This window comes from Mytilus californianus, unplaced genomic scaffold (assembly GCF_021869535.1).
Source record: "Mytilus californianus isolate M0D057914Y unplaced genomic scaffold, xbMytCali1.0.p SCAF_12, whole genome shotgun sequence".
Taxonomy (NCBI): domain Eukaryota; kingdom Metazoa; phylum Mollusca; class Bivalvia; order Mytilida; family Mytilidae; genus Mytilus; species Mytilus californianus.
The window spans coordinates 23,979,811-24,005,448 of NW_026262604.1; the positions used below are offsets into that span (position 1 = coordinate 23,979,811).

The following is a 25,638-nucleotide window of genomic DNA, read 5'->3' on the forward strand; positions in this document are numbered from 1 at the left end:
GACGTCCAGCTGTCGTATTTCCTGGCATACGAAACGTAACCATATCAAATAAGCGGCAGCAAGAAGTTAGCATATATACAAAATTCAGGTGTTTTAATATTCAATATGAAATGTTAGAATTCTCAAATATTTAAGACGTTACAAAAAATAAAACATGGGTATTTCAAAAGAGACAGCATATGTGTTCTCTATGTTTTTACCAACGGGTACAGTACTATTACGAACACGCTTGACGTACGGTACAGTAAACAATTTCATAAAATGATGACTATTGTAGAAACTTATTATGACTACAATGAACTAGGTATGCGGGATATATTCTGTAGAAAGATACACTAACTATTAGCACATATCTCAGTTATTATTTAATGTTTGCATTTTAAGGGAGATTTTGTAACCAACATTTGACCAAGGTTTGTAAACATACGTGCGTTCATCATTCAGTTAGTACAGTACTAGTTTAAATTGGAATTCTTTAATTTATATTGATGACTTTTAAAACAGTGCATACAACGTGAACAATACATTTTTGTATACAAAAGAGCGGATTCTCACATCTTGTTGTTTTTTTTTTTCTACTTAAGACTACATGCAGTCCAGAATCAAATGTACGGTTGTTATACCCCGTGTATATGATAAATATGTTGTTGTCCCCGCAGATAAAGCCCCTAACAACATCGTTGTTGTGTGTAAATGACATTACATAAACTGCTTGATAATTGATTTAGGTATTAACAATTCACTTGGAAACTCAACATATAACCCCACGACACTTACCAAAGAGTAAATCCTGGATAATCATAGGTCTGTTCTATGTTCCTTTGGAATTTCAACCAAAAATGAAGAACTGGATCTTCCATCACTGTATTGGATACCTAAACTACATAAGTGTCCTTACAAACAACGTTATATTGCTGAGTCTTCCAAGTGCTCCACGAAACATCTTTTTAAATTATCAACATCAATTTTATCAGCAATCAAAGCCGGGCTTAAGAGTTATTGTGAAACATCCTATTCTAGAGATGGCATAAATCAGACGTAGATACTAAAAAATTCCAAAGACATTTAAGAGTACATACAATCTAAGACTCTTTCATCTTGCAATAGTATTGACATATTTGACTTTTCTACACCTTACACAAGTATTCCCCATTCCAAACTAAAAGACAAATCGAAAGATTTGGTCCTGCTTTGTTTCATAATAAAAGAATGGCCAACGTAGGTACAATTATCTTGTCTTACGGAGGAATAAATCCTACTTTGTAAATAATCACTCCAATTAAAACAAAAGATTCTCTGAAACTCACACTATCAAGTTGCTAGATTTCTTGATTGACAACATTTTGTTACGTTTGGAGGACGTGTTTTTCAACAAACAATCGGCATTCTCATGGGGACCATATCTTGATTTACATCTAGAAATTGACAATGAGGGTCGGTTGAAAACAAAACTTTACGACAAAAGATACGATTTCAGATTCCCAATTGTGAACTTTCCATTTCTATGTAGCAACATTCCAGCAGCACCTGCATACGGAGTATATATCTCCCAGTTGATACGATATTCCAGGGATTGTATTTCCTATCATGATTTCCTTGATAGAGGGTCGGAGTTTGAGTAGGAAGATATTGTTGTATGTCATTTTAAAACAACATTTTCATTTTATCCTATTTATTTCAAAATAAACGTTCTTTTGAAGCTTTAAAGTACAAATTCATATACTATATTATAATATTTTTGTCAAGTTAAAAGGATTTTTATTATATTTGACATTTTATGAGTATAAGAAGGTAGATATTTTGTGATTAAAAGACATCACAAAAATAACTACCTACTCAAAGTCTATTTTAAACATCCGTTGCATTTGAAAAAAACCAGAATGAATTGCCCTTTGAAGTTTACATATCTAAATATTGTCAACTCCTTTTTTATTAAGGTTTTTGAACAACCAATGCACTTTATTTAATTTATTAGTTTTCATTTCAGTAAAAAAAAACGCATTTAAATCTTGAAAGTACAAATCTTAATATACCATGCATTTCATTTATTTCCTAAGGATAACTACAACATTAAAGTACAAAATACTTTTACCATAGTATTCATGATAATTCAATTTACTAACAATTACATAAGGAGCATATTGTTTAACTCTAACAATACAGGATCCAGATCATTAAAAAAAAATTACATTAATTTCCATGAGAAAAACATTTTTCTTATCACTTTCCTTTTAAAACAATCAAAAAGGTTTTAGGATTATTTTTCGTGTATTTCCGAAGATTTTACCAAGTTATAAAATTAATGCTTAAAATGACTAAAAGCTGCAATTCAAATAGATCTTGGAAGAAAATGAGGAATTATCCAAAAATTGTCGAGAAGGACTTTCTTAACCCATATCAAAATTCTGTTAACAGTAATTAAATAAATTGCCTTTTAGATACAACTTAATATTTTTCTTCGGAATCTGTTTTATTGAAAACCCCAAGCCCCCTCCTCACCCCAAGAAAATAAGGATTTTTGTACATACAGATTTCTATAATATCCTTCATACAGGCGATGTAAAACATTGTACATTTCAACAATACAACGTTCAAGATTATTTATATTCAGCATGTGCGTACAAATGAATCAAAAGAAAATTAATAGCACTAATTTCATGCGTGTACAAATAGTGAACACTTTTTGGAAAACGAATTAGTCTGTTAGTGAGATTAACACAAAATGGTAGGACGTAAATATACATTTATCCACTGTTAGCAAACAAAATTGGGTTTTATGCATACCACTTAAGTTTTGTGGGCGTGACTTAAACCAGCTAAATTTTTACCAAGAAAATACTAAGTATTAGATGTTATATAAAATTGAGAATGGAAACGGGGAATGTATCAAAGAGACAACAACCCGACCATAGACAGACAACAGCCGAAGGCCACCAATGGGTCTTCAATGCAGCGAGAAACTCCCGCACCCGGAGGCGTCCTTCAGCTGGCCCCTAAACAAATATGTATACTAGTTCAGTGATAATGGACGTCATACTAAACTCCAAATTATACACAAGAAACTAAAATTAAAAATGATACAAGACTAACAAAGGCCAGAGGCTCCTGACTTGGGACAGGCGCAAAAATGCGGCGGGGTTAAACATGTTTTTTGAGATCTCAACCCTCCCCTATACCTCTAGCCAATGTAGAAAAAACAAAAGCACAACAGTACGCACAGTAAAACTCCGTTTAAGAGAAGTCCGAGTCCGATGTCAGAATAGGAAACAAAAGAAAATAAACAAAATGACAATAATACATAAATAACAACAGACTACTAGATGTTACTGACATGCCAACTCCAGACCTCAATTAAACTGATTGAAAGATTATGTCTTCATCATATGAATATCAGGCATAATCCCTCCTGTTAGGGGTTTAGTATTATACCATCATAAAATATATGAGAAGAACATAACCCGTGTCATGCCAACAACTGGCTTTAGAATAAATATGTTTAATTCCGATGCAAAGACCCTATAAGTGAATCAATATTAAAGCAAAATTTGCAATCTTTAATGACCTGACAACAGTATCGTAACTATATCCCTTCTTAATAAGTCTGTTTAAAGGTTTTGTTAGCTTTTGAGGTGAATACTGACATTTTTGTGCTTTGTAAAGAATATTACCATAAAAGATTGGATGTGAAATACCCGAACGTATAAGATGTCTGCATGTTGAGTTATATTTACGAATGATGTCCTTATACCGATTATAAAATTTAGTAAATGTTTTGACTAGTTTATGATATCGAAAACCCTGGTGTAATAATTTTTTCAGTAATACATAAATACCAGGGAAGAGTTTCCTTAACTTAAGTGTTTATTAAGGCAAATCTCAACTTGAGCAGCTTGATGCAAACTTTACTGATGCAGAATTGTCAGTTTTGATTTAAGGATCTTTTTATTGTTTATCATTGCAGAATTTTTTCGTTTTCGTATTCGTAAAATACCGCGGAGTGTAGATAGAGAACTGTCTTAAAAGCTTTTCCTCTTTTACAGTTGAAATAAGTTAGTGTTTTGTAGACTGATGTTTGTCTATTTGTCCATCTTTGATTTGTGTGTTTTTTTATCCCTTTGGTATCGTCTGCCACCTACTTAGAATAAAAAATAGAAATTAAGTATGGTTTAGATGTTGTTACAATCGACACGATTTCATATTAAGAAGGCATTGAACGGGCAAAATTAACAAATAATATATCGGGAATAAGATTTCTTACGTTAGAAAACCATAAGTTGTAAAATCAGACTTATAGTGTGAATTTTGTGAAATTTACTCCTTCCTACAGTTTTTAACCCTGATCTCTGACATTTCACAGAAGTATTATACACATATTGAAGTTGTGTAGCTGCTACATGTATTTTGAATTATGTAAGGATTTCCCCATTTTTCAAATAATACGAATATTGGTTCATGTTAAGAGTTGTATGCTTTTTGGTTTATACAAATTTTGCGACAGTACCAGTGCATATTTTGGAATGCTGGTGTCTTGTATAGCTTACTATGAGATATGAGTTTGCTCATTGTTGAAAGCTGCAAAGTTTTCATTAGTTGTTTACATCGATTTCGTTCTTTAGTATCTGGTTTGTTATTGTCTCCTTGGCAATCATACATGTACCACAGCTCCTTTTTTTAACATTTTAGGTTAAAGCATTCAAAACTACGCCAAAGGCTATTACGAATGAATTTTATTTATGTTAATTTGGTTTTATTCAAATTGTTTGTGAACATTTGGTAAATCATTTGGTTAAAGAAATATATTATAGGTATAAGTGTTTTAATCTTAAATTCGAGAAGAAGAAGATGTCAATCTAAAAAAAATTGTTTGCTTCAAATTAGCAAAAGGAATATCCTTTTTTCTTGATTTAATCTGCAAAAATCGACAAGGCAAATTTTCCAAATACCTTCAATTGTTGTGCTACTGTGGGGATGTTTAACAACTTTGACTACTCATGATAATATTGCACTGTCGGAACCAATTGTTGTGGCCTAATAATAAATAATAAGCGTAGCTTACATTAATTTTCCTTACTAAAATTAACGTAACTGTTTGTTTATTATTGACCGGTGTTGTCAACCCGTCAAGCAGCAAATATTTCAGTTATAGTTAGAACGATTAAACAATAAATTTGATATGTACATGTAGGATCTACAAAATGGATTGGTCAAGATGAGGGCAGGAATTTTGACAGCCTCATGAAAAGAGGGACATGATATCATAAACGGTACCAATTCTACTGCACCAGATACGCAATTCTACAATTACGGTCTCTTCAGTGATGCTCGAGACCAAAATATTTGAAAATCCATAAACCTAGTACAAACGTCGAAGAGCTGATCAAACCAAAGCTAGGAATACAAGTTTTGTCCTGCAAAAGGCCACCTCATTAAGTTTCTACAAGGCTTCTATAACTTGCAAAACCAATTTAAAATGCTTAATAGTATACGAGAAAATAAAACGACGAAAAATCAATTTTTGTGACCCACTCTTTCAAAAGTTCAAAACATAAAGATAAAACTTCCTTTTATTTTCTTATTAAACTTTACCTAATGTCTCTCTTTTTTTATCTAATTTTTATACCGCAAAAACACGTATTGAATGCAAATTTACAACATGGTAATTAAATTACCTTTAAAGTAACCACGTAACCCAAAATTGTTTGACAAAATACCACCACGTGCTCCTTGTCAACTTTATGCATTACATGAAGTACATACAGGTTCGTCATCAAATTTACATTAAATGCAAAAAAGTCAAAATATTTAACTTTTGAAAAGAAATATATTTAAAGCGGTTTCAATATGTTTGCGTGGTAGTATCTTCATTTATCTATGCCAAAGGGTATACGCGTATTACATATATTATAATATAAACAAAGGTGATTGAATGGAAGACAATGCACATTTAGCTGCTGGAGGAATAGAAGGTAAGAATTATAACAAACATTTATTTTTAAAGTAAGTGTCATAAAGATTTCCTCCTAATTAAGTAGGTCATCTTTGGCCTAGTGGACTATGAAATTCATCTTCATCAAGAGAAAAAAATTTGTTTTTCTACAGTATTCACTATCCTGTCAACACTGAGGTGGGATTGACTCTGATCTTAATTGACTAGGATTGTCACTTTTCCTGCTGACGTTCAGCAATTCTCTCCTTGTACTACGGTATCCTCCATGTATATATAAGATGGCCTCCATATGCTAAAAAAATGCGCTAAACACCAACAATCAATCATTGTAATTTAGCATGACTAATACGCAGTGTCAAACTCTCAAATTTCGAGATGACTGAGTTAGATAGAACCGTGAAGTCATCAATGCTCCAACCCATTGTTAGAGATAGCTGAGTGTACGACTAAAATTTTCAAGCTTTAACATATCTTTCTGAAAATATCCGTTTACAAATATAGTAATTATTTGAGAAACTAAAGTTCAAACTCTCTCCGGCAAAGTTGACATTAGAATGATTTGACTATGTTTTTTTTATATCTCTTTTGGTTCTTTACATATTCTTTCATATATACATACAGCCGTCTATACTAAATGTATTATGTATGGTTGTAATCTAAATCATCAACTTCATAAATAGAGGCGGAAAATACAAAGGGAACACCGAAAACTCATAAGTCGAATAGAAAAGACAAATAAGTTCACAAAACAGAACATAATAAACTAAATACTGTGAAACACAAAACCGACAAAACAACTGGGAGTGATTCTATTATACTTGCTTGCAATAACTTTGCATTCTTTGATGCGGTATTATTTTTTACCGACATTTGGTCTTGACAGAAGACTTTAAAGTTTCTATTAAATGTTGATATTATTTTTGACGTGGTGTTTTCTAGAGCTTGGTATATTGGAAAGATACGTCATTATTTGATTCTGTAAAGGAACCGCTTATGATTACACCGCGCATGCGTTGGTAAAAGAGGAATATGGTGTATTATTTTATGACACAAAATCACTATATGCACTTGACTATACTCATTGCTATTTTTCTCACTAAATTATACTATCAAATGAAGCATGCAATTCACCACCACTACCCCCTATCAAAAACAAAAAGACTGAATCCCGGAATAATTATCTGCAAAAAAGGATGTTTGTGTCTGTCTGTGTTAAAAACTTATATATATATATATACGTGTAGCCTTTATTTGTTATAAATATATTCAAATACTTTTACATTGAGAAAAAGATTGTAAGGACATACAGCTAGTACTTTAGTGATGAAATATGGGCGCTATGCAAGTATTACAATTGTGTACCAATATATATGGTAACCTGCTGGGGAGGGGGGGGGGGGGGGGGGGGGGGGGTTGGGGTCAACACGTAAAATCTTGCATATGCGTCCATTGTGTGAAAAACAATGTTGGTTCGCATACATGAATTTGTCATAATTGCTCTTGGCAGTAACACCATTAATTAATTGTCATAAAATGCATCTCTTTGCGATGATACCACAAAGGAACTGATCAAGATAGTGTGAAATATTATAAACTAAAACAAAATTTTCTCACACTTTTATGGTTAAGAGCACACTTTTTTTTAAATCGAGCATATATTCATAGACTATTTTATATTCACATTCTATGTATAATTAATTAACTGTCCTATTGAAATTCCTGAAGGTTCTCTCCAGTTTTCGCTTCTAATTCTTCTAGCTTTTATCGACTTTCCTATTTAAATTCTTCTAGTTGTTTTCAAGGTTTAATCAACTTTCGAATTCTTTAATCAACTTTCCGATTCAAATTCCTCTAAGTTTAAAGACTTTTTCTGTTTTCACCTCAGAATTAAATGAATGCAAGGGGGGGGGGGGGGGGGGGGGGGAATGTATTGATCGGTGTTTCCTTAACATCCTATGGCAAATACAGTATTTCATGCATAATTAAGACCGGGGCAAATTAATGACCTCATCTAAAGCATGTTAGAACATGTAGGTACTGCAAAGTGTGTAAAATGGGATGAATTGGAACGGGCATGACCTCATCTAATGCATGTTAGAACATGTTGGTACTGCAAAGTGGATAAAACGGGATGAATTGGAACGGGCATGACCTCATCTAATGCATGTTAGAACATGTTGGTACTGCAAAGTGGGTAAAACGGGACGAATTGCAACGGGCGAGACCATTTTTTTGTTTGAACGGCGAGAGATATGGCGAATCATGGATAGGGGAGCAGAAATTAAGTCGAGGAACAGGCCACCTGCGTCCTCAAATATTTGAAGCAATATATCGTAACGTGGACAGGGTGTGATACTATGGGTTACGAAGTATCGGATTCAACTTGCGTGCCAACTCCATTTGAATGTTACTACGTATTTATGCATCCCATACAACCAAATAAACGTCCCCTCACAATAGGTCTTACTATCGGACGGGAGAAGTCAATGTGATATTATTTCTACGCCATCGATCCTTTGGGTTTATTTTATTTGAATGCGATGGAAAACATGAGAAAAGTGCCCAATAAACCCAAGATTTCTGCCAGTATCAAAGCCTTCACAAAATTTAATTTAATATGGTACGTATTCACACAAAAAGATTGTCTTTATCATTTTATATTAGTATATGCATGGATCGCATTTATATTAACATGTCAGCATGATAGCTAAAAATTAACATATACTATAATCCTGTGTGAGCTAAAAGGGAACCAATAGAATGTGTGTTTTATAAAACACTCCCTTTAAAATCAAAGATAAGGTTCAGATTACATGTAATTTAGACTCTATGCAAATGTATCAAAAATGTAGATATTGAATGTTACCTGTTTACAAATCACATTAATTTTAATAATGTGTCCTTTTAAAGTTATTCATGTGAATAGATATATCATTCTTTAAATGACTTGGGACGTTTAACAAATAAACAAAAAGTGTTCTATATTTTGTTCTTCTCTAAAAATATGATTGTGATAAACCGGAACTGATAGAAAACAATGGACGCTACATGATTTGCTGAAGTATGCCATGCAACACTTACATGCCGTCAGAACAAGTTAGTAGTCACAAACTTACTCTTTAAATTTTTATTAAACTAGTTAAAACTCTTGAATAACTTGTTTTTAAGTGTGAATTAGTATATACTAGCCCTGCTGACGTTGGAAAGATTAAAATAAACAACAAAATTTAACCACCCACATATGTGGTAGATGTCTGTTTTTAATTTTATTATGTAGTTTAATGTGCTGTCTTATTAGCGCCTCCCCCAGCTCAATCACAAAAAAAAACAAAAAAACAAACAGTTATTTGAAGAAGAAAAAATGAGAGTAGCGTATATATGTATATGCAAAAAAAAAAACTTTTTCGAAGTCATGTCACATGCGTGCATTGTAAGACTACTGGTATGTATAAAGATGATGATTTATTTTAAAACAAAATAATCTAATTGTAATACCTCCCGATATTTTGAGAATGGAGAACTCTACAATACTTACATACTAAAAACGTGATACTTCATTTTGACAAAAATAAATTAACGAATGGAAATTAATTGAACATCGAGCAGACCTACTGAATTGAATACAGGCCACAACTTACTCAAGTAAACCCTTATTAAACCCTTAATTAAAACTTTGAACCTCAATTTCAAAAAATTCCGTAACTTTACCCACCTGGATCTTTGGGTCCAGGTAACCATAGGCAATTGCCTATCATTTGTACATAGTGTGGACAAAAGTTTTGCCGTAGGGACTTTTTTATGATTAAAAAAGGGAGGGGGTTGGGTCACCCTAACCCAACTTTGGACCTCAATTAAAAAGAAGTTCCGTAACTTCACCTACCTGGGTCTTTGTGTGCAGGCAACCTTAGGCAATTGCCTATCATTTGTACCTACTGTGGACAAAAGCTTTGCCGTAGGGACTTTTTTATGAATTAAAGAAGGGAGGGGGTTGGGTCAACCTATCCCAACTTTGGACCTCAATTCAAAAAGTTCCGTAACTTTACCCACCTGGGTCTTTGGGTCCAGCCAACCTTAGTTCGGCAATTGCCTATCATTTGTTCCTAGTGTGGATAAAAGCTTTGCCGTAGGGACTTTTTTATGAATTAAAGAAGGGATGGGGTTGGGTCACCCTACCCCAACTTTGGACCTCAATTAAAAAAGTTCCGTAACTTTAACTACTTGGGTCTTTGGGTCCATGCAATCTTGTGCAATTGCCTATCATTTGTACATTTTTGTACCTAGTGGGGACAAAAGCTTTGCCGTAGGGAATTTTTTATGAATTAAAGAAGGGAAGGGATGGGTCACCTTACCCAAACTTTGGACCTCAATTAAAAAAGTTCCGCAACTTTACCCACCTGGGTCTTTGGGTCCAGGAAACCTTAGGCAATTGCCTATCGTTTGTAATTAGTGTGGACATAAGCTTTGTCGTAGGGATTTTTTTATGAATTAAAGAAGGGAGGGGGTTGGGTCACCCTAACCCAACTTTGGACCTCAATTAAAAAAGTTCCGTAACTTTTCCAACCTGGGTCTTTAGGTCGAGGCAACCTTGGGCAATTGCCTATCATTTGTAAGTTTTCGTACCTACTGTGGACAAAAGCTTTGCCGTAGGGACTTTTTATGAATTAAAGAAGAGAAGGGATTGGGTCACCTTACCCCAACTTTGGACCTCAATTAAAAAAGTTCCGTAACTTAACCCACCTGGGTCTTTGGGTCCAAGCAATTTTAGGCAATTGTCTATCATTTGTACCTAGTGTGGACAAAAGCTTTGCCGTAGGGACTTTTTTATGAATTAAAGAAGGGATGGGGTTGGGTCACCCTACCCCAACTTTGGACCTCAATTAAAAATGTTCCGTAACTTTACCCACCTGGGTCTTTGGGTCAAGGCAACCTTAGGCAATTGCCTATCGTTTGTAATTAGTGTGGTCAAAAGCTTTGTCGTAGGGACTTTTTTATGAATTAAAGAAGGGAGGGGGTTGGGTCACCCTACCCCAACTTTGGACCTCAATCAAAAAAGTTCCGTAACTTTACCAACCTGGGTCTTATGGTCTAGGTAATCTTAGGCAACTGCCTATCATTTGTACCTAGTGTGGACAAAAGCTTTGCCGTAAGGACTTTTTTATGAATTAAAGTAGGAGGGGGGTAGGGTCACCTACCCCAACTTTGGACCGTTTACCCGATTATAACATTGTTATAATTCCAATTTTAAAATGAAATAGTTCGTGTTGTTGTGATTGCATCCTTTTCTTATTAATTTAAATCAGTGTAAAGAAATTGTTCTTCAGATTTCGGTTTTTCCGTCTGTTCCCCGAGTTTTTTTAAATATGTCTCCTTGAAAAGCTTTGATTTGAAAATTTTGTCTGTTAAAGTAGCTAAAATCTTTATATCCATATATCGTGTCACGTGTGTCATTGTCACATAAAACACATTTCCTATTAAAATGTAATAAATAAATTGCCAGTTTTCAATCATTCCTAACGAAAACTGTGGATATTTATTAGCTTTTATTTCAACTTATAATTCTGACTACAAATTTCTGTACTTTACGTTCCAAAATCGGTATAGTATTTTCTTTTAAAAAGCATATAAGCATGTGGATTTAATTTTATCTTTACACTAGTTAAGTATAGTCTAATTTTATTATTTATTCACTATTATCATTATAAAGACAAACCGTTTCTACTCAAAGGTAATCAAAAAAGGAGAGGAGAATCTAAAAGGAATTTTACAAATCCTATAAGAGATGCCCTGTGGTCAAGAACAATTATGTTGTCTTGAATATATGAATAAATAAATAAATAAATAAAAAAATAAAGTTTTTAATAAAAAGTCTTTGTGAAAATGTATTGCATTTCGTCTTCCTACTGGAAATGATTGTCATCAGAATTCAAAGAACGTTTCATGTTAATGCAAGTCTTCGGTTTTTAGGCATGATCAGTTTGGCGCGTATTTCTTATTGTTCGCTAGCTTGATACACCTTATTGTTCGCTGGCTTATTGTTCGCTAGCTTGAGTCTGGTTCGCAGGAAACAAAGAAATTCAAATTGTGTTATTGTGTTTTTTATCCCCCCACCACCCAAAAAAAACGGACATTCCGAAGCAGTATTTCAATATGATCAACAAAGTCAACATCGAAAAACCATCGCTTATATAAATACTTTTTAAAACCTAAGACCTACATGTAATAATGATGATTGATGGCTGCTTTCTTAACGTCCAACGGCAAATATTTCATGCAGGACGAAACTATTATAATTCCTCGTATTTTTATTCAGTGATTGTTGATTGCTACTAGTAAACATTCGAGTTTGATAAACAATTAACACAGAATCATTACGCACGTGAAAAATAAGTGAGATGATAGAGTGATGTTTTTTTTTTCATTTCGTTTTTTTCCTAATTTATTTTCCATGCGTTCCCTTTCTTAAATTAATTTTGTTATAACAGTTGTTAAATACTTTGGTTTACATTTTTTTAATGCTATCTTCCTCTGCGTTTGTGTTTTTTTTTTTTCTTATCACAATTTCTCCTTTGCACTTGCGTTGGTTGATTGGCGAATTTCTAACGAGAGATGTCATGGTTTAGATGACTGCAAACGGAAATAAGTGTCAGCGAATTGGAGTATGAGTAGACAATAATTCATTAAAGCTGTACATTTCAAAGGATTTGGATGAAATAAGGGAGTTTCTGTTAAAAGAAAGTCTATGTATACGTGCTTTATAGTAAATTCAGTAGTTGTCGTTTGTAGCTGTATATCATATTTGTTCTTGATTCATTGTTTTGTACATAAATAGGCCGTTAGTTTTTCTCGTTTGAATTATTGTGGTTTACATTTGTCATTTCTGGGCCTTTTATAGCTGACTATGCGGTACGCGTATTGCTCTTTATTAAAGGCCGTACGGTGACCTATAATATTTAACTTCTATGTCATTTGTTCTCTGGTGGAGAGTTGTCTCGGTGGCAATCGTACCACATCTTCTTATTCTTATATTTGACATTCAAGTATATGTATATAAAACATATTCTTTTTGCTAAATCTGAAGGATCATATGACTTTAAAGCATATCAATAATTTAAACCAGACGTGCTACAAATAATGTTTGAGGGGTCGTTTCAAAAAAAGACATATTTCGTTTTGTTCTTCTGAAAAAAATATTCTTGGTTTTTATTGGAGATTTTTTTTTAAATTATAAAGAAACTACAACACAGACCAAATTGTATCAAACCATGTATATATGTATATGACTTATAATTAGAAGATCTTCAAAAAAATTCACATGCATTTCATATTTATATAATTGATTTAAATCTGGTTTCCGATTTAAAAACAAAATAATTAGGGGTTACATGTAAGTTCAATTTTAGATATCAACTAGTTGTATTTCAAGAGGATGTATCACAGCGAGAAATATATACATTTAAAAAAAATATATACCATTTATTTTCATGTTTGGTTTTTCAGTTTTTGAAGCAGGTTTGACCAGATTTATAAAATAATATTTTTATGTATACAGTTGTCTCGTTTTAATTTATGAAAGCGGCAATACCAGCTTATCAGGTAGTATAAAAATTAATGACTCGTTGATTTTGCGGTACACTGTCTTTATTATTTATAGTTGGGATATTAAAATTTTACTTTTATTGTCATAATTTTTTAAAATACAATGTCTTTTTTAGTTTCGGCAAAATCAAAATCCTCCCAATCTAAGTGTGGCAAGAAGATGGGTAAAAGGAATAAGGACGACAAGCAAAGTCCTCTAATAGCCCTCCTTCCTGGGGCAAAAATCGACAGTGAAAAGGGGAAAATCACTGTTAACATCGGGATCTCGAAAGAGACTGTCATATTTAACATAGGAGGAGTTAAATTCGAAACGTACAGATCAACACTTTACCGTCAACCTAACAGTCCATTGGCAAATGAAGAATTTCTTCGGAAGCATTTCCGGTCTGATAAAAAGGAATATTTCTTCGACAGGGATCCAGCCATGTTCAAAGTAAGTGAAACTAAAACGACGTGTCAGTCCTATAAATCTTCAGAAATAAAAAATTAAAAAATAAAAGTGGTTGTTTGTTCTCCAGTTTATATTTAATAGTATGTATAGTGAAGTAAACGAACTTTGAAAAATATTCATAAGTTTTGGTTTATCAATTTAAAAGTAATAGACAATGTTAGACAAATGGTAATGCATTGAATGTATTGACAGTGACGGCAACTCGATTGTCAAGTATTTTATTTATCAAACTGAACTACTTAAAAACGTTGTGTATCAAAGTAGTTTTGTTTGGTCAAGTCCTTTTGTTGTTGTTATTTACAGAGAATATGGTATATAGCGATATTTGTATGGCTGTTATAGTTATAGACCGTACTGCCTAAATTATAGGTGCATACGGGGTCTAGCAGGCAACTTTTTAAATCAATTTAAAAATTTAAAAAAAACATGGGTAAAAAATGCAGCGACCGCATTTAAAATATTTGGTTTTTGAATTAATTACTATTTAAGATTTAAAGATCTTAAATGTCTTTAATTGGAGGAACATAATTAGGAGGTCCACCTACAAACCTTATAACTGGCTGTCGATACGGCAGATGCAAAAGGTAACCAGACCAACATCAGCTCTACACTATTGAAAACTCTATTATATTGCAATGCCAATCGAAAATGCAGACACAAATATGCTGTACACAATAGCTAAAGTAATTGTTTTTAATAGCAATCAAGAACACCGATCCTATTGTATCTGCCTTGCAAAAACCCGGTAATAGGGTGTGATTTATGCTGTAAAGATTTATTGGATCAGATTCTATGCATTTAGCTGTCTGATAGCGAGAGTTAAAATATATTATTAGTAGTCTTGTTGTCCTGCTGGCAAGTACATAACTAAGGCAGTATTTTAGTACCAACAAGACTTGTTTAGTATAATTTATAATGTATGTTTTTTTATGCTGCAGCAGCTGTGAAAAATATCATATAAATATATATATCACCAAGCTTGATTTATCAAGTTGACGCTACAGGCTAATGAAAATACTTGTATTTTGTAAGGATTATGCATAAAAATCAAATGTGACAAAAAAAGAAACAACACTTGATAAAGGAATTGTGAAATTAAATTACGAAAATCAGCTTTTATAAGAATGCGCTAAAGAAAGTAAAAGGAACATGTCATTAAGCTTAGTAAACTAGTTCTATTCCTAACTTGATTGTATTATAAATTTACTACAAGATCTATAAGATAACAAAACTGCGTACCTTAGATATACTCCCTTGTAAATGAAAGCCCAAAATCTTTTTCATAAGATGGAATAAAATAGACAATTTTTTTGTAATTGGTTGAATTTCTGTACTAAAATACGCTAATTTAAGTACCTCTGTTTATATGTATTGCATCGACGTCATCAGAACATTATCCGTCTATCAAAAAGCATGTGAAATGTGGTCATCTCTGGACTTCCCCCGACCGGCAGTAAAACCCTTGCTAAAATGGGCGTTCGTTTGGCAATACGGAATATATACATTTTTTTTTTTAAACATATGACATCGTCAATGAATGCTTTTTAGTGAAGGAACGATACGATGAGAGCATAATTATATCTAGTTTTAATTGTAAAAATTTGAACTTGATTTGAATTATTTTTAAATAAGATTATTTCGAGCAAGCACGACATTATATTCAACTTGTAAGCTCAATTGACATTCTCTTTTTCTCTCTGTATTTTGTTCGACTTAAAGTGTTGATTCGTCTTCATCCTTAATTAGCATGTATATTTGGTGTTTTCAAGTCCTGAAATGGATGGCAAGTTCTCGTCTCTCGAATTTTGAGTCGTAATGAGAGTTGATTGTGTCCACTCTCACTAGTGTTTATCTCCCCTTTCCCGTTATTCATTCTACTTTTAGATTTGTAATTCATATAAACTGTTTTGTACTCAAATAATGCATTAATATTTGATAACTGTTTGTTTATATTATATGCAATATACACTAATTATAAATTATATGAGAATAAGGTAAATGCAAATTTCTCTCATTACAAAAAGATAGTTTTATCTAAGTCTGGACCTCTCAGAAACAACTGATGTCAAGAGAATTTGAAACCTAAGTATTGCTAACTGAAAATTTATTAAAAATGCTATCCCATAAAACTACCTGACACACTTTAAAATGTAAAGGTGTTTTATATTTTTCTAACATATCTTCAGATGTTCTAAAATGATCACTCCCCTAATGAAAATAAAATCAACTTGCATAAACAAGACGATAGTTAAATAGTTTTTGATCTTTCTCCGAAGATTGGTACCTCCTATTATATAATATTTGCGTCTACGCAAACTCAATTGATTTCACATTTTCCGATAATAAGATACATCATCTATCTATCTAAATCGAATTTGATTGTACATTTGTACATACATTCACCTGTCTTTCGTAAAAAAAAAATAGAATACATTATCGTACTATATAGATTTTGTTTTCTATTAACATAAAGTGAACATGTTTAACTATCAAACATAAAGTGAACATGTTTAACTATCAAACATAAAAAGGCAAAGAACTTTTGAGTTGCAGCTTTACTGGAAATACTTTACATGTATAGGAATCTGTTGATGTCATGGATATTTTTATAGGAGGAGTTTGAATGCCATTTCAAATCGATTGAAGGAAGAAGGAAGTTAAGCTTCGTTTACAAGAAATCAATTTTAATCTTTCTTCCTTCTGTTATCAAAAATATATTTATGCATCGTGTCATGATTATTCTTTCAAGGTTACTTTTAAAATGATAAGAAAAAGCTAAGTTTTTATATTTGAATCACGATATAATTTATTTTTTAAGTGTTTCATTTGTGTCACTCAATGTTGTTTAGCTACAGCCGTATTTTCTTTATTTCTTGCGCGGAGGCTGAACGAGAAACTTGTTTTCTTTAGAAATATTCAGTTTGATTTAAATAAAACCATAGTGGTATTTTGATTGGCAGAGAAATTTTTGAAAATGTAATACTATGTAGTATAAAAGTGAGAATGGAAATGGGGAATGTGTCAAAGAGACATGTACAACAACCCGACCAAAGAGCAGAAAACAGCCGAAGGCCACCAATGAGTCTTCAACACAGCGAGAACATCCCGCACGCGAAGGCGGGCTTCAGCTGGCCCCTAAACAAAAATGTGTACTAGTTCAGTGAAAACGGACGTCGCACTAAACTCCAAAACATATTTAAATGAACACATTTTGGCAAAGTGAGCACGTATTAGAGTAAGGAGACCGTCGTGACATCACCAAATGCTACTTATCATCGAGTGATTTTTCTTGCAGTGTTCGTTGTGACGAAGGCCACATGTTGAGCAGGAACTACTTACACCTTGATTACTCCCAATTATTTATGGGGTACCTAGCCTGTTACTCGACCAATCTTTAGTATTACCGGTATTTGTAGTGTTTAGTGAAAAGTAAATAAGTGGTAGTGGTGTAGTCTGTCCATTCTCAACTTAGCCTTTTTATTACCCCTTCGTTTCTCCTCCCCCTTTTTTACATATGTAAAAATTAAACTGAAACTGAATTTTGCCATATAAAGATGTTACCGACTTACGATAACGATTGGGATTGCTTAGATGTTAAACATGCATACATGATAATATCTTATTTCAGGCTATTCTGAATTACCTCCGTACAGGAGAGCTTCATATGCCGCCATACATGTGCGGTCCAGCAGCAAAACTTGAATTGGAATTTTGGGGAATCCCGGACAGCATCATAGAAAGATGTTGTTATACTCACTACAATGCATATAACTCTACACTGAGAGCCCTAAATCGTCTGGAAAAGGACCGCCATGGAAGCTTTGATTATCCAGTCGATACCCATACAAACAGAAAAATGTCTAAATGGAAAAGAATCCGCTCGAAAGCCTCCATAATTCTCAACCATCCAGAGAAGTCAAAATCTGCAAAGGTTAGTGTCAATAAATTAGTCAGCAATGGTCAAACGTATTACTCTAGATAGATGGTCAAACGTATAACTCTAGATAGATGGTCAAACGTATAACTCTAGATAGATGGTCAAACGTATAACTCTAGATAGATGAAGGCGTTGTTGCTGTGATGTTTCAAGAATTAATGGATATTTTTACTAAAGCAAAGGAGGAGTTGGAATGCCATTTCAAATCAATTCAAGGAAGAAGGAAGTTAAGCTTCGTTTAAAAGAAATCAATTTTAATCTTTCTTCCTGCTGTTATCAAAAATATATTTATGCATCGTGTCATGATTATTCTTTCAAGGTTACTTATAAAATGATAAGAAAAAGCTAAGTTTTTATAATTGAATCATAAAGGAGATATAATTTATTTTTTAGTGTTTCATTTGTTTGATACAATGTTGTTTAGCTACAGCCGTATTTTCTTTATTTCTTGCGCAGAGGCTGAACCTGAAACTTGTTTTCTTTAGAAATATTCAGTTTGATTTAAATAAAACCATAATGGTATTTTGATTGGCGGAGAAATTTTGAAAATGTAATACTATGTAGTACAATGTATGTACATTTAACTGAAGATGATATAAAAATACATAATTTTTAAATTAAAATGATTGAGCTGCGTCGGATAGAAATCGACCTTATGCAAATGAATATTAATACATCTGTTAACTTATTTCGGGTTTAAAAAATCTCTATGTAAAGTCTGTAATTATTTGAATATCGAGTTGATATAAGAACACTACAAAACAGACCAAAATTAATCTTTTATTTCATATTTGAATGTTCCAACATCAATCAATGTCTTATACTAGTACATGTACATGTATACGTGCAGTTGCATAAGGTCGATTTCTATTCGACGCAGCTCATATATTGCCAAATACCGAAGCAAAAACTAAAACTAACACGATAATTGTACACACAATGGAATTTTACATATAGTTTTAATAATATAATTCAACAATATATATTTCGTTGTTTTGTTTGGATTAATTCCTGAAAATAAGTAGTTTTATATTCTGACGTTTCATTTTTATACCGGCTCAGTGTAACATTACTTAATACCTCTCAACGAGAATGGCAATCTCCCAACACAATGCATTGGAGTAAATGCCCTCATCCCGATCAGACATGGCTGCCATTTTAGCCGAAAGGACGAGAACTCAGGCAGCTATCCCCAGACTGGTCAAACCAAAGACTTTATCATTTATATTTACCTCGTCTGCGCTCAACACGCGACAAGTAGGAGTAAACAAAAACAAAAACAAAAAACATATTGTTTTCGGTTGGGTGACATGTCTTCCTGCTAACCTTTACGTTGTAAACTAGCCTAGCCGATTAGACGTGGCTGACATTTTAGCGGTAAAGCCAATAACTAAGGCAGATATCCCCAGACTGGTCAAACAAAGACTTTAACATTTGTATTTACCTCTTCTGGGATAAGCGCGCGACATGAAGAAGTAAAAAAACAAAAACAAAATATTGATTGCGGTTGGGTGGTTGGGTTACATGTCTATCCTAGCACGTTAAAAATTCCGACTCAGCTTGTCTATCTGTTGCCTGGTAAGTTTCATATACATATCATTCTATTTCCTTCTGATATTCATGTATTATTTGCCACTCGACGTTTAACTCTAATTTTATCCATCCAAAAAAAATTGATATAGCTACACGCATTCAGCTTACAGTCACATATATCATTTCATCACTCTTGTATCTAATTCATATTTTTACACTGTAGGTTTATGGAATGGTCTCACTACTTGTGGTAGCGATCTCCATTCTGTCATTCCTTGCTGAAACACACCCGAGTATTCAGGTAAAGGAAACTGTTTATGCTATTTCATTTGTGCACAATGCCACAACAAATATAACAACGAATTCAACAACGAAAACGGAAGTAGTAGTTCCAAATCCGGTTTTAGACATCATTGATCATTCGTGCATGGCGTTTTTCACCATTGAATATATTTTAAGAGTTGTGCTTTCGTTGCAAAGGCTGGTTTATGTTAAATCATTAATGGGAATTATTGACCTATTTGCACTCTTGCCGGACTATATTCAACTCATTATGTTTTCAATAAGCAAACATCTAGCTCACACTTCTTTCACCAGGATCATCACCATTTTAAAGATAACACGGATATTGCGCATTTTCCGATTAGTTCGTCACGTGCCCGGATTGTGGATTCTAGTGTATACATTAAAAGCGAGTTTGCGCGAGCTTTTGTTGATGGTAGCGTTTCTTTTTGTTGGAATGTTGATATTTTCGTCATTGATTTACTATGTAGATGATAAGGAAATTTTTACCAGCATTCCTCACAGTTTTTGGTGGGCACTCATTACCATGACAACTGTTGGTTATGGTGACATGTACCCCGTGACTGCTTTGGGCTATGTGATTGGATCGTTAACGGCTATGTGCGGTTTATTAATGATAGGATTTTCAGTACCAATTTTAGTTAATAATTTTATAACCTACTACCAATATGTAGAATTCGCAATCCAAGACGAAAAACTTAAAAGAGAAAAATCAGAGATTCTAGAGGACCCTGTTATTGGTGGCAATGAAATTATCAAAAACAACAATTCGTACAGATAAATATGACCACGGATACCGCAAAAATATAAAAAATAATTCGCTCGTCCGTCAATTGTTACTAGCAGCATGCAGCTATACAAATAACTTATTTGCGTTCTTTTTATTAGTAAGATATTTAAATGAGAAGACTGATTTCTGATTTTCAAGGTTTAAGTAATGTTTTTTTCTTCTCATATTTTACCATAGCTTGAGTGTGCTTGGATTCATTCACTAGAAATTTTACATAATTGTTGGAGTTGGTGAATATAACACACTGTTCGATTAAAAAAAAAACGTACGTCATTCTAGAAAAAAAAATGAAAACAACACGTTATAAATTTCTTGCCTCTGACGCGCTTTTCTGGATTAACCTTCATCAGTAACGCTTAAAGTCGAATATTTGAAAGCCAATGATGTATAAGGCTTATAGTGTTATGGGACTTTGATCGTCAGATAAATAAAAGGCGTTTCTTAAATGTCATGCACTAGATTCAGTATGCTTGTGTCAAATTACTGAAACTTGACACTGTTTGGGTTGGTAAAAATAGACTCACTTTCGGTTTTGAAATTTTTTTTATTTGTCATTTCGGAGTTATGGGACTTTCATATTTCAAAAAAATATTTATGCGCCTAAATATTTTCTCGTACATGTTTCTACTACAGAGCTATTTTATTTTTGCAACAATTTCAATGTACACAATAAAGGCGCATTATGACCTCTTGGCACAGCTGCTTATGACAAATGTTTCCTCTTAGCTAAGAAGACCGCTAAAAACAAAATTTGACACTTAGTCTATCACTTTTAATAAGGGTGGACCGTCGACCATGTTTGATTGATTGGTTGGTTTTATTTATTTTTTAAATGTGTAGGTATCTTGCTTTTATGTATGTTTATTATAAAATTATAATCAATTAAATATATGGTAGAATTTGTATATTGATTTATGTTAAGCAATGTTGGAGCTAAAGATTTGTTTTCTACACAAAGATTTGCCGACTGATTCTGATTTGCGCCATTTTGATTTCGCGATTTCCGGCTATGCTGTATAAATTTAATTCAATAATTTGGAAACTGTTAAGTTGTACGAGAACAGTTAATTATTAGACATTCTGTCGGTGGTTACTTTACTTTGGTATAAATTTCGTGAGCGGATTTGATTTTGCGATTTCCGGCTATGCTGTATCAATTTAAATCAATAATTTGGAGACTGTTAAGTTGTACGAGAACAGTTTATTATTAGACAATTTTTTTAGCATTCTGTCGGTGGTTACTTTACTTTGTAAACATTTCGGGAGCGGATTTAAATGAGGGCGGGGCGCAGTGAGCGAAACTATTACTAGCGCAAACATTTCCGTATACATGTATTTCATTAAACATGCATTGTTTGTTTGTTTGTTTTTTGTTTTTTGTTTTTTTTGTTTTTTTTTTTGCTTTAAGTTTGCACAATAATTATAAATGTATGACACACAACTTATTATAAAACAATAAGGTTAAAAGGAATGTGGAGTATACGTCAATTACACAGCAACAAACAAAACTGAAACCTAGAGACGTCTATGGAGGTTGTGCACCCACTAACATGTTAATCCCACACTATTCTATATGTGCCTATCAGTGTGAAATTAAAGAGTTGTTTCACATTGGTATTCAGGCATTTAGAAGTAAGATCAAACTTTAAGATTTATTGACTTTGTGTCAGAAAACGTGTTCGGGTAGGATATTGCAATTGTACGTGTAGACCTTGACCTTGTGAGCTAGCATATTAACATCCGACCAAGCGTGTCGTTCTACTTCAAAGCAAGCCTTAGGTTATTTTCCTAATGTGCTAATGCCCATAATATGTCTGTAATATGTGTGAATGGACATTAATATGCCATCAATCTGTTTAAAATTGACCTTGTATTGACTCTATATTTAACGACCTGATACATGAAGAACATGTATACTAGCCCTTAATGATGGCTGACCGTTAAACGACTTATATTTATGACGTATATATGGTTTGCCTTTATTTTAAAGCAATAAATTAATGATCTCCCAATAGCTTAAATTGGTTAGTGATAATAGATGCATTACATTTTATTATAATCAATTGCTTTATTAACGACCATTTATTAATAATAGTGATAATTTACATGATCGCATTTATTTTACTTCCATCTGGTAACGGTCCCAGCTTTCATACATATATTACATGAATATGTGGTAGGATTGCCACAAGAGACCAAAATGGCGTTGATGCAAGCAACATAAGATGCGGATCCAGGATTTAAAAAAAAAAACAAGGCAACGTAAAGAGTAGTAAATGTGTATGCATTCATTAACTATATATTATATAGCGCCATAAGGGGTACCCCCCCCCCCCCCCCCCCATAAATCCGCCTCAGTAGTTCGTAGTAAAAATTAGAGATAAATTAAGTTATAAATTCCCTTGAGTCTTACACTTTATGCTTTTTTTATTTCTTTAATTTTCCACACTCACTTGATTGACAGTTCCTGGGTCAAAATGCGTTATAAGCTCAAAGTAAAACATATATGACAGCCTACTTTAGTTCTCATTTGAAGCAAACCCTTCTAAGGAAAACTTCCTAATCAAAAACCGAGTGAAGAGCTAGCAATTGAATTAAATGAATGACTATTTATAATAATTTCTAATTAGCAATGACTTATTTTATTTTAAATTTTAGTATGAGTTTTTAAATATAATCCTTAAAATGATTTTGTGCTTGTTTAAGTTCATTATTTACGGAAGCGTATTAGGGCCATCCTTTTTTTATTTTTTTCAAATAGTCGACTTTAATCTTGGAATTATCAACTTTAATATTGGAATTTCCAACTTTAATCTTGGAATTATCAATTTTAATCTTTGAAATTCCAACTTTAATCTTGGAATTGCCAACTTTGATCTTGGAAATTCCAACAATTATCTTGGAATTATCAACTTTAATCCTTACAATGACTGATATTTTACTTCTTTACAAAGTTTATTGTGTTTCTCGATATATACTTAGTCTACTTATAATTATTTTCGCGGCTAATTGTTTTGTAAAATGTAAAATAAAAAAGACGTGTATCTAAGTCTTGTTTATAGCTCCACGTAGCCTTATATCCACGAAAAGGGGATTGTAACTTCCTATTAATTGATATACGCGGTATGCCAAAATATGGGTCATAATTTTGCGAGATTATATAATTTATTACACTACTTTTTGATGACATTCTATATTGATATGCATTGTTCCTTCATTATTATTTAACTTTATAATGATTTGGGGTATGTTCTATATATCTTTTATAAATATGTTATTGGAAATTTTATTTATGGCTAATTGTGTTATATTAATCAATCAGAGACTATATTTACATTAATATAAAGTCCCTGAATCTATGCTTTTTAAAATTAAAATAAGGTATATAAGTACATGTAAAGGTCATTCTTTGTATATATTTAAGTATAAATATCGGTACCAAATAGTAGTGAACGTTATATAAAAAATGGGTACATTTTTTTAGTCAAAAATGGCTTACCCCTACCAAACAAATTCGAAGTAACCCTCTCTACCATTTGTATATTATGTATGCGGTACATGCATTTATTATATTATATTGCTGAAAAGAATGATGTGCATCGATAATTGCAATCGCAATTACGAACAAAAAGAAAAGTAAAGCACATCAAACTGAAGTGATCTGTTTGGCCGAGGCGAGAGTCCAGTGAGCCAAAAATCACGATGCTCTCAATTCAGAGTGTCACTAGGTTAATGAAAGTCGGAAAAACCAGTGTCGCAATTATGAGGGTCGGAAGATGAAAGCTTGAATTTCAAGTTTAATATTGATAAATCCAATATCAATGTTGATATTTCCAAGATGAAAGTTGATAATTCCAAGATTAAAGTCGACAATTTGAAAAAAAATAATAATAAAAAGGAGACTAATACGCTTCCGTAATTAACAGTTCACTGTTAAGTTTAAAATGATTAGACAGACGACAAAACAGTTGACTGATGTTACATGTAATTTACTCAAAGATCTGCATGATAATTTTAATATAGATCTAGTCACTTTGCCGCATATAAAGCATCTTTATTGACAAACAAAGCATTGTTTACACGAAATCTGACGACGTGCATAGTATATAATGTAAGCTATAAAGTATATATTAATGTCGGAGACACAGAAACACGGTAATGGGACGTTCGTTGTTAATTGTGAATCCGAATTCAACAACGGGAAATCGACATGACAGTTAGGAAAGCAATATGATCCATCCAGAAATAGTTGTCTCGTGTAAAAAAAAAAGCTGCTTCAACTATTTTCCCGCTTCAAGGGAACTAGAAAAATAACACTACTCCTCACTTTCAAATGTTCAAACCTTCATGCTGGTAGACCCAAGTCTGGAAAACCTTTTTATAGTTGTATTATTTGTAAATGTGTTTTCGTCCTGAAAATGCATTAAAACATTGCACACTGGACGTGAAGCAGCAGCAATCAGTTAATCAACCATTATCTTGATTTGCACTTTCAATATAACGAATACAAAACGACGTAAGCAGTTTATGATTTATGAGTTTCTGGATTGGGGGTCCCATAATTCTGTATTTTTTTTATTTTATAAGCCATTTTACTGTATTCTTTACATTCTTTATAAAGATAAGGAGATTTGGTATGATTGCCAATGAGACAACTATCCACCAAAGTTCAAATAAAGTGGATGTTGCCTTCTTATATTGAACACCACATTATTCTCTATTATTTGGTTTTTTTTTACGTATTTTTCTCTATTCTTTTTTTTACCCATATGTCTGTACTTTCGTCCTATATTCTCTTTTCTGTAAACCCCATCATCCGTTTAGACCCTCATTTATTATAGCTGCTTATAATAATATGAACTTATATTTTGTATGTAACTTTATATTTAAATACATGTTTTTTAAAGATTTTTTTGTTTGTCTTTTTTCTTATTTATTTTATGCATGTTGCACACTGTATTGGCTATATAAGCACCAAATGTCTGTCTTTTTAAATTTTACTTTCAAAATAAATTCAGTTTTGTCGATCCTATCATGTGTAAAAAGCAAAATTAAAACAGGCATATGATTTAGGACCAATT

The 25,638-nt window shown here is 32.8% G+C and overlaps 1 protein-coding gene across 2 annotated transcripts; it reads left to right on the forward strand.

The window, feature by feature from the left end:
• Positions 1-5,864: 5,864 nt before the first annotated feature.
• LOC127721581 (potassium voltage-gated channel protein Shaw-like) lies at positions 5,865-21,197 on the forward strand. 2 transcript variants are annotated; one of them, XM_052228354.1, is made up of 4 exons: positions 5,865-5,966; positions 13,660-13,976; positions 17,623-17,925; positions 19,688-21,197. In XM_052228354.1, exons 1-4 carry the CDS (start codon positions 5,927-5,929, stop codon positions 20,546-20,548), a joined length of 1,521 nt encoding a protein of 506 aa, XP_052084314.1. In that variant the 5' UTR covers positions 5,865-5,926; the 3' UTR covers positions 20,549-21,197. The 2 variants fall into 2 exon arrangements, with proteins under 2 accessions (XP_052084314.1, XP_052084315.1); XM_052228355.1 differs by lacking the exon at positions 5,865-5,966 and adding an exon at positions 8,899-9,043.
• Positions 21,198-25,638: the final 4,441 nt, after the last annotated feature.